Source organism: Antrostomus carolinensis, unplaced genomic scaffold, assembly GCF_000700745.2.
Source record: "Antrostomus carolinensis isolate BGI_N321 unplaced genomic scaffold, ASM70074v2 scaffold14577, whole genome shotgun sequence".
NCBI classification, from domain to species: Eukaryota; Metazoa; Chordata; class Aves; order Caprimulgiformes; family Caprimulgidae; genus Antrostomus; species Antrostomus carolinensis.
In genome coordinates, this window is record NW_010329605.1 from 3,827 (window position 1) to 14,217 (window position 10,391).

A 10,391-nucleotide genomic window follows, 5' to 3' on the forward strand; every position below is an offset into this window, starting at 1 on the left:
GGGAGGTGGTGTGAGGAGTTGGGTGACTTTCCTTTTCTGGTATAGGACTGGGCAAATATTTTACTGAGAAGAGTGAGGAAGAGAGGAGAAATCTAGCCAAGGTACTCAGTGTGGCTGGGAATCAGGGAATGATCATACTGGAAAGGGAGGAGCCAGGTCACTGGCAAAGATAAAAGCAGGTAGCGTTGTTCCTCAGAGCTCTTGGCTCAGCCAAGGAGGTTTCCTAAGGCTGGCGAGGGGCCATGAGGTAACAGTGTCCCTGCAGGCTGCTCATAACTTGGGTCATCTCTCTTCACCCCAGGTAAAGCTGATCCTCCCAAGCATCTCTGCAATGGCCTCAGGGAACGACGGTGACCCACCAAGGGCCCATGGACGCCGGGGAAGCAACGAGCACGGGCTGTCAGGTAAAAAGCTTGCTGTGATATCTGTGATATTCAGAGAAAGAAGCATTTTCAACCCATTCTATTTTTCCCCTACTGTGTTTCTTTGAAGAGATAGGGTTTTTTCATACCTCCAGGTTTTTTTGCAAGACTGGGATAACAAATCAACTCCATAAAGCTGGACTTGAACTCGGAGAGTGCATGCTCAATGCTTTTGGGAGATGCTTGGCATTGGATTAGTGTGGTGGGCTGCAAGAGGGGCTTGAAAGGGACAGAGAAAATAGTGTGCTGGGAGCTCTGCGTGTGCAGGGAAAGTGGGTGCCAGAGAGCACAGGGATTGGGGTGCAGGGCAGATCACCCCGGCTGCGTGTTGTCATTTACTTTCCCTTTCTCACAAGAGAGTGAAAGGTGCTTGATGTTTAAAACACAGAGAAAATCACTCCGTGCTGAGCAGTGCCTGGTCTCAGGCAGTTGGTTTCAGTCTTGCTGTATCAGGTGCTGGATGAAATCAGGTCTCTGGTGCAGCTTGGCATAGCAGCGATGAAAAGTTACAGCTTACCAGCCCTCAGAAGCTGTTCAGTCCGTTTCTTGTGTGTGCCAAGCCCAGCAGACTGTGTAATTGCCTTTCACCCTAATGGGTGAAACTGGGAGCGGGGCTGAAAGGAACCCAGGAAAAACCTCAGCTCCTATTTCATCCCCAAATGATCGAATGCAGCAACATAGGAAGCTGTTAAAGACGGGTGATGACTTCACCTGTTTTGCAGGTGGACTTGTAAATAAGGCTGAGTCACTGCAGCTCTGTGAACAGTGGAGATCAGGAGCTATACCGCAGTGTTCCTGTGCTGAGCCCAGGTCCAGCTCAGAGCTGGTTTATTGGCCACTATCAGTATAATATTGATAATGTTATTTATACTCTGGTATAGCCTGGACTCTTCTCTATCTCAGAGTACCATTTGTGCTGCTAGATCCATCTCAGACTCCTCTCCATCTCAGGATACCCTTTGTGCTAGATTCTGCATGAATACACTGAAAGAAAAAAATACCTTGTCCTTCCCTTACCAAAGTCTAGAAGGTAGGAAAATAAATAAAGAAGAGCAGTTGTTTACGTACATTGATTTCCTGTTGAGGCCAACGAGATGCTGATGTGAAAACCAGTGAGAGGATCAGGCCCTGAGCTCTAACCACACTGTTTTACCGTCACGTTTCCTGTACACTTGCAAACACTTACTGGTGGTACTGGAATCCCTCTGCTTCCCAAATCTCAGGGGGCTCCATCTGGAATTTTGGAGGTAGGATCTCTGCGTTCCTTTTAGGCAGAAGCTTCATGGACTCCAGCAGAAGCAGAAACATGCAGTTTCCACCAACATGTGCTATGGGATTGCAGGGCAGGAGAAAGATTTTGTCAACAGGTATTAAGTCTGGTTTGCTTTTCGGGCTCGTTTGCTCTGTGTATTTATCTTTGGATGCAGTAGGGAGCAAAGAGATTTATCTGCTGCTCAAGGATTTGCTTGAGCATTGTTCTGAGCCCTTGTTCTACCAGCTGGTGATTTTAGGGCATGGGCAAGTTGCTGCTGTTTCTGTCTAGGTTGGGTGGCAGTTTGCACTTGTGATGTTTTTAGGACATTGCAGAGGAAGGCAGGAGCTTCATACTCCTGGCAGTATGTGATGAAGAGGAGGAGCAGCTTCTGAAGAGTCATGCAAAAGGGAGCAAACATTGCGGAAGGAGGGGTGGGTGGCCCAGCAGCAACAGTGCTGAGCTCAGCTCAGGAAATAGGGTTTATATTTCAGAAAATGAACAGTTCTCATCTGTAACATGGGGGTGGCACATCCCTGGCCAGACACAGACAGCTGTGGGAATGGTTTGGATAGATCGAATCTCAGATCTGTGGGACAAGCCATGGATGTGGCTGTCCCCACACTGGCAGGTAACCATGCCAAATGCAGCTCAGCTAGAGGGGCTAGTCCACGTGATGAAAATATTGTTTCTGTGGTCACACTTAGCTCCTGTGTAGACCACATGAGCTGGAATCCCAAAGCACTTGGCTCAGAAAGGTGATGTCTTGCTATATCCACTCATTACCTACTCGGGGAAGGGAGAAAGCTTTGATGTGAATCTCTTCAAGGATGTCCAAGGTGTGGAAAGCCCAGCCACCCTGACTCACAGTTTGCAGTGGCAGATTGGCAACTGTTCTCTTCCTCAGATTACCTGGGCTTTCTCATCTGTCTGCACGTCTTTAATCCTCACAAAACACACCTAGAGAGGCACAAGGTCTGGTCCTGGGTTGTTTGTCTTTGCTCTGGACTTGAAGACATGCTGCATGTGAAGCAAGTAATGAGCTGATAAGTAGTTGTTTAGGGATGTCATTCATATATCTGTGAGCATCTCTGAGTCTTCAACTCCAAGATCACCTGCAAAATCAGTAGGGAAAATGTGACCTGCCTGTTGAAGCCTGGGTTCTCATACATTCTGTAGAGCAACTGAAAGCATTTAAACATGCTTTTCTCTTGTTTGGTGCCCATGCAATTCCTGCCTCCAGCACAGACACGGAGTATTGGACTTCCTTGTTGAACTGCATCTCCCATCAATAGCACAGACTGGTTTGGGTTGAAGGGACCTTTCAGGGTCTCTAGTCCAACCCCCTGCAGTGAGCAGGGACATCTTCAACCAGATCAGGTTGCTCAGAGCCCCGTCCAACCTGACCTTGAATGTTTCCAGGGATGGGGCTTCTACCACCTCTCTGGGTAACCTGGGCCAGTGTCTCACCACCCTCAGTGTAAAAAAAAAATTATTTCACAAATCTAGTTCAAATCTCCCCTCTTTTAGTTTAAAATAATTTCTCCTCGTCCTATCACTACAGACCCTGCTAAAAAGTCTGTCCCCATCTTTCTCATAGGCCCCTTAAGTATTGAAAGGTGCAATAAGGTCTCCTCAGAGCCTTCTGTTCTTCAGGCTGAACCCCAACTCTCTCAGCCTGTCCTCACAGCAGAGCTGTTCCATCCCTCTGATCATTTTTGTGGCCTCCTCTGGACCTGCTCCAGCAGATCCAGGTCTTTCCTGTGCTGAGAACCCCAGAACTAGACACAGAACTGCAAGTGGGGTCTCACTAGAGCAGAGTAGAGGGGCAGAACCCCCTCCCTTGACCTGTTGGGGATGCAGGACACTGTTGGGGATGCCCCACTGTTGGGGATGCAGGACACTGTTGGCTTTCTGGGATGCGAGTGCACATTGTCGGCTCACATCCAGCTTTTCATCCCCCAGTACCCTCAAGTCCATCTCTGCAGGGCCACTCTCCATCCCTTCATCCCCAGCCTGTATTGATTCCAGGAATTGCCCCAACCCAGGTGCAGGATATCTCCAGGCTGGACATCTCCCTCTGTGCAAACAGATGTACCTCTCAGCAGAGTGACTGCCTGGCTCCTGAGCTCGAGGGATGCTGCCAGGTTACATCAATCATGATTACAGTCTGTAGCAGGGCTATTTAATTTAGTTGTAACAAGGTCTGATGGATAATTTTGGTGAGACCTGCCAGTTTTTACCATAGTGCAGCTGCTCTCCAGGAGATGGGACCAGTGATAAGCAAAGGATTCTGCACAGAAATGCAGATGTTGCATGTTTGAGACTGGCTGGGGTCTGGTCTGTGTTGTCTGTGGTGTGGATCCAGGCAAGAGGCTGATGGGGTAGATCTGGTCTGGATGCTGAGGGTGCACTGGAGACCAAGGACAACAGGGTCGCTGGAGAAGGAGCTGGTCCTACCTTGCAGTGTGGGGGGTTCACAGCAGCTTGTCAGCCCCCTAACACAACCCTGATGATCCCCCATGGAGCCCAGAGGAGCTCCAAACCGCTCTCCTCCTCTCCGCTGCTGCATCCACAAGGCAAATCTTGATCCAGATCCTCATCCTTTGAGTGGGAAAGACCCAGAGATGGTCCCAGTGGGTGCTGTGGGTTCACACCTGGGGGAAAAGAGAGATGTGTTCTCCTGTCCTTGCGTTACCAAAAATAGCACCAGGGGTAATTAAAAGCAGGGATTTTTTTTGGTACAGTTATTTCCTCTTTTGTTCTCACAGTGTTTACCCTGCCTCTCACTGAAACTGTGAGTCAGTCCCTTTGGTTTTCTGGCTCTCAGTGGAGCAGTCACTGGCTCCTCTGTAAGGTGGGATTTGTTTGCCACCAAATAAACCCATTCCTGCAAAACAAAAAACAATCCCCTGAAAACACAGCAACCAGGGCTTGTCATTTCCCTTCACCTTTGTTTACCCTGAACTTGGTGTAACCTGAGTCTCTGCACGACCTGTCCTCTCCCCCACACCTCATCTGGGGCTGGACCCATCACCCTGGAGCCCCATGAGGGCCACATAGATGTGACCATTCAGAAAACCTCTGTGACAAGCAGTGTGGCATGTTTTGGAGACAGGGTTTTATGGAGTAGTGTTGCCAGGACAGCTGTGTCCACCAGGCCAGGTCCTCACATCCCTTTCTTGGGCAGGAGCATCACTGCTTTGGAAATGCAATTTCCAGCATGGCCGGTCTGGTGGGTGAATACACTGGGATGCTGGGAAATGGTTTTAGCTGGTTTGACAGTGCTGGGTAGACAGTGTTGCTGGTACAGATGTGGGGCTGCGTGTCACCAGCACACCTTGCAGGACAATCACCTAAAGCCATGGGTCTGCAGGATCCTGCACTTCTGACATCCCCTCCCCACTCCAGGAGCTCATTTCCCTGGGCTTTGCACCTTGTTTAACAAACATCTGTGAATCTCCAGCTGGAACGGTGATATCCTGACAAAGGAGCAGGGCTCTGATCCATCCATCCCACTTCTGTCCCCTGCAAGTTCTGCATCTTAGAAAAAAAAAACAAACTGGGAAGAACAGTGTTGTTAGGACCTTAGGGTCAGCTCCCCGCAAGCCCCATGGGGTGACTTAACTGGGCTGCTGGCTGTTTGGGAACTGGTGCTCTAAGCCCAGATTGCTTTTTGAGCCAGCTGAAACCAAGCTCTAATCAAAGCCATCCCGTGACAGAGCAGGTACTTTCCCCAGGAGCAATGTAAGGCGTGTGATAAGGTATCAGTCACCGTGGTACCTACGGGACAGAAACGCCTCACCGGGGGCTCCCTGCTCTGGATGGGGCAGGTCCTGGCTCCATCCAGACCCTTGCCCTTCCCTGAGCATCATGGGCATGGGGAAGGGTCAGGGTCTTGACCTTGAGCTGTTTGCAGACGGGCACACACTCGTTGACACTGGTTGTTTCCGACTCACTTCCTGGTCGCGCGGAGCCGGGTGGGTTTTCGCGCTGTCAGGACCGGGTGACGTTACCGCACAGGCGCCTTCCCCCGCTGAACCCTGAATGCTTGGCTTTACCAGAGCAAGGGAAGGAAGCTGTGGCACCCAAAACCAGCCCCAGCCTCCCCACCACGATATCCCAGCTCACCCCCAGCCTGGCTGCAGCCTCCCGCTCGCTGTGTGATGGGTTTATTGCTTCCATGGGTAGTTGTTAGCAAATTTGGGTCTCTGCTCTCACACCGTGGCAGTGGGTGAGCTGGGGCAGGAATTACGTCCAAATTTATCACCTGGCTGTTAATCTGCTTTCAAAAAAAACTTCTTTACGGTGAGGGTGACAGACACTGGGACAGGCTGCCCAGGGAGGGTGTGGAGTCTCCTTCTCTGGAGACATTCAAGACCCGCCTGGACACCTTCCTGTGTGATCTCATTGAGGTTCCTGCTCTGGCAGGGGGATTGGACTGGATGATCTTTTGAGGTCCCTTCCAATCCCTGACATTCTGTGATTCTGTGAAGTGCAGGGTGGGGAGTCACAGAATCACAGGTAAGGGTTGGAAGGGACCTCTGGAGATCACCAATCTGGGTTACAGTGAGTTATTCAAAAACTCCTCTCCTTTCTGTTCCTGCCAGAAGATACAAACCCTGCCCTGACATTGCCACTGCCAGGCTGATGGGTTTACATGAAACCAGTGATGGGTGACTGAATCAGCCAGGAATGATACTAAAATGACCAGTTTAACTTTTACTCACCACATCATCACTGATGCCGTGCAAGGGCACGATTGTTGGTGACACTGAAAAACAAGATTGTTTGCTGAGGGTGGATGGGCAGCACTAGACTGAGCTTTGCTTCCCAGTTTGGTTTTGGATCTGAGATTCCTGAACTTGTTTGTGCTGAGCAATTCCCTCACCAAGAGGTGCTGTCACGTGGAGAGAGCTGCCAAGCGCGAGCCCTTCTACATCTGGTTTGTGTTGTGACAGTCCTGTAACTGTCTCTTGCCAAAACCAGATTCCAAAGGTGTGCTGGTGCCCCTGAGGACAAAGACTGGTTTCAAAATTAGTTTTCTGAGAACTAATTTCTGTTGGATTCTTTTTGGTTTAGTGCTGTTAATACAAACAGCACAAATTCAGGCTGAAAGTGAGGGAATGGTCACCTGCCAACTTGGCAAAGGGGGAAGATGAGCTTCTCCCTTGACTTTTCTTCCTCTTGTCTCTCTTAGAGGACCAGGTGGTGGAGGAGACAGAGGAGGTGTTTCGGAGCTATGCCTTCTACCGCTACCAACAGGAGAGAGAGGAGAGAGGGGAGGAGGTGCCCATGGACCCAGAGATTGTGGAGATCCAGCAGGAGCTGGGCAGGTAAAACTCTTGATACCAACCATATGCACATCCCTCAACCCCATCCCGAGCCAGGCTCCATTACAGACCCACCCCTCAGTCCTGCTGACCTGTCTGTAATGCCACCTTCCCTCTGGGCAGCACCGGGAGCATGGTGGGAAGGCGCTTGGCCATCATCGGTGACGACATTAACGAGCGGTACGACGCGGAGTTTCGCTGCATGCTGAAGTCCTTGCAGCCCACCAAGGAGAACGCCTACGAGTACTTCACCAGAATAGCCTCCAGGTAAGGCCACCAGCTCCCTCGATGTGGGCTGGATGCCTTTTCTGGAGAAGACCAGGGAAGGAAAGGCCAGATGGGATGCAATGCAGTCAGTTAAACCCTTGCTCCCACCCACCCAGGAGCAGCTGCCTCCCTGGCTCTGCCCCAGCACACAGACCCTGTCGATTCAAGCTTCACCCACCATATCTGGGTTGAGCTCCCAACCAGCTCACCATGATGGTTCCTGTGTTTTCTGCCTGTCTGCTCTTCCTCCTGCACACTGCTTGGACAGTCTTCACCTGACAATCAGCTCACAGTCCTTGCACCAGCTAATTGGGGTCAGAAAGTTTGGGGGACATACCTGGGAAGCATGGTCCGTGCATCAGTAGCCAAGCAGATGTCCCAGGTCCCTGTCAGAGATATGACCAGCTCTGGACCAAAACAGAACTGCTGCTGGTCTCACAGCTGCTTGCTTGGTAGCTGAGAATCACAGACTGGTTTGGGTTGGAAGGGACCTTAAAGATCATCCAGTTCCAACCCCCTTGCTGTGGGCAGGGTTGCCAATCACTAGCCCAGGGCCCCATCCAACCTGGCCTTGAATGTCTCCAGTCCTGATGGGTGAAGCTTCCTAGAGGTTTGTGCCTCTGGAAATGGAAAAACAGCTGCAGGTTGTGGGGATGGGCAGGTACTCACTGCCCTTGGCATGGTCAACATGGAACAGGATCGGACTAACTCGGGATGCGGGATGCTCTGCAGAGCCTGCAGCCATCTCATGCAGGTGATGCACACCCAGCTGTCCCACTCACAGCAACAGAGTGAAGAGCAAAAGCAAACACCTGGACAACTTATTGCCCAAGGTACAGGCTTGGATCAAGGTGGCCATCAAGGGGTTCATTCCTCACCCCTCTTTGTCTGTAGAGACATCAAGACACTATGCACGTTACATGGTTTGCCCAGGGTCATGCAGAAGACCTCTGGCAGAGAAAAGCTGGGGTCCCTGGGTTCCCAGGCTCCCATTGCTCCTCTGAGAGCACCCAACTCCAGCACAGCCCTGTCCCCACGCACCCTCTGCTCGGTGTTTGTTGTCTAACTGCCTCTCTTCTGTCCTCTTCCTGCTCCCCTGTCCTTGGGAAGCCACGCTGCGCTGTTTTCACCGCTTTGCCAGCCTGAGGCGGTTAACGCGCCGCAAACAGGTAAATTAACCTCTGTCCCTCTCTATGTGCTACCTGTGTCACTGGTGTTCCATCCCAGGCTCTAACTTCCCTCTCCCTCTGGATGTTCTCAGTGGTGGCTCCATGCCAAGGCTCTGCAGAGAAGACCATTCCCTTTGGCTGTGCAGGCAGGGACTGCCAGGACAGGGCACAAGATTAAAACTCAGAGCCTGACTCTTCTCTTTCCTTTTCTTTTTTTATCTTCTTGCTTGCCTTGCTGGAAAAAAAAAATAAATAAAAAAAATAATCAAGACCTAGTCTAGATAAATCAGTGCCAAACCTGCAGACAGTGATGCAGTTTGTGCCCACAGCAACCAAAACCTGGGTCAGGAGGAGCAGTAGACATCAAACAGGCACATTTTAGAGCCCTCCCAGCCTTTGGGAGTGTCAGTCCAAAGCAAGATTAGGTCAGGTTTTGGTCTTGGAGGAGTTTGTCTATGCAGAAGAAGGGAAAATCCTGCTCTAACATGCTCTGTCCTTAGATATATTTAAACTTCCTTACCTCTGGGCAAAGCAAGGGATGCTTTGGGAGAGATGGGTGGTGGTTCCTGCTCCTGGCTGCACGTGTAGCAGCTGCTGAGCTTGTTGCAGCCTACAGCTGGACAGCTTAAACCACCACCAACCCCAGTTACCTTCTTTAATAACCTTGCTCATGAAGACACAGGACCTACAGGCAGCTGATGCATTCAGGTGGAGACCTGAGGGAAAGGTAGGACAGGCAGGAAAGTGGCCAGTAACAACCACCATCCAAAAGCTTCCACTCCAACAATTCAGAGCCTGTAGCTGTGTAGACAGGATTTGGAAATTTCCTGTTCCCTAGGACATCCCTAACCCACCTGGCTGAGGCAGTTGTGACCCAGACTGCGTTTGTTCTGCTCTGAAAGCACATCCTGGTTGTTGGAGGCCACGTGTCACTTGACCACAACGTGACCACGTTGTCTGTGTGACTGGATCCACCTCGAGGACCAGTGGCAGCATCCCCAACCCTGCTCTGCAACCAGAGATACTTAAGAACCCATGGCCTGGGACGCAGAGAGTAGGGAGGTCTGACCCAGCCATAGCAGTGATTTAATTAACCCATCGGCTTCATTTCAGCTTGTTTGAGAGCGGCATTAATTGGGGTCGGGTGATTGCACTGCTGGGCTTTGGCTACCGCATGGCCATCCACGTCTACCAACACGGCATCACGGGGTTCCTGCGCTGGATCGCTCGCTACGTGGCGGAGTTCATGCTCCGGAACCGCATCGCCCAGTGGATCGCTCAGCAGGGAGGATGGGTGAGGCTGTGGGAACATCCCAGGGGGGGATTTGGGGATGAGGGGAGGCAGCTCCCAGCCGGTGAAATTCCCAACCTGGGGATTCTGGCATTGGGGGGGCACCAGCAGCAGCCTGGCCCAGGCAGATCTAACACACTCTGGTTATTCTTCTGTTTCTTGTTAGGTGGCTGCACTCGAGCTGGACAATGTTTACATGAAGTACATGCTGGTGGTGGTGGCCCTGGTCATGGTGGGGCATTTAGTGGTACGACGCTTCTTCAGGCCCTGACTGACGTGGGGGCAGAGGCTGGGGGGGTCCAGCCAAGCTCCCTCTCAAATCTCTGCATTGATGTCTCCCAAGAGAAGGGGGGGATTCAAGAAACCTCTGAGAGAGAGAGAGAGAGAGAGAGTAGCTTGGACCTGTGACCCTCTCACTACAGGGTCCAGGGTCTCTGCCACCTATGGAGATAGGTCCACCAGGAGCTATGGAGAAAAGCAGTGGGGGGGAGGGGGGAAGGTTCAACTTTACTGTCTGTTTTATGCCTCGCTGAGCTGCCGAGGACAGAGCAGCACCGTGACACTCCTCACGTGCAGCAGCGAGGCAGAACAGGCTCCTCTGGAATCAAGGATCTGGAGGAACCAACACGTTGTCATGACAATGCCAGGGTGCTGTTT

At 51.4% G+C, this 10,391-nt stretch overlaps 1 protein-coding gene across 1 annotated transcript; it reads left to right on the top strand.

Moving 5' to 3' along the window:
- The first annotated feature begins 331 nt into the window (after positions 1-331).
- On the top strand, positions 332-10,005 carry BAK1 (BCL2 antagonist/killer 1). Its single transcript, XM_029086119.1, has 5 exons — positions 332-404; positions 6,875-7,010; positions 7,131-7,274; positions 9,557-9,737; positions 9,901-10,005. Exons 1-5 carry the CDS (start codon positions 332-334, stop codon positions 10,003-10,005), a joined length of 639 nt encoding a protein of 212 aa, XP_028941952.1.
- The last annotated feature ends 386 nt before the right edge of the window (positions 10,006-10,391 follow it).

Coding starts and splice junctions, on each gene's coding strand:
- BAK1 (XM_029086119.1), top strand. CDS start 332: ATGGCCTCAGGGAACGACGGTGACCCACCAAGGGCCCATGGACGCCGG. Junction 405..6,874: donor CAACGAGCACGGGCTGTCAG/GTAAAAAGCTTG, acceptor TGTCTCTCTTAG/AGGACCAGGTGGTGGAGGAG. Junction 9,738..9,900: donor TCGCTCAGCAGGGAGGATGG/GTGAGGCTGTGG, acceptor GTTTCTTGTTAG/GTGGCTGCACTCGAGCTGGA.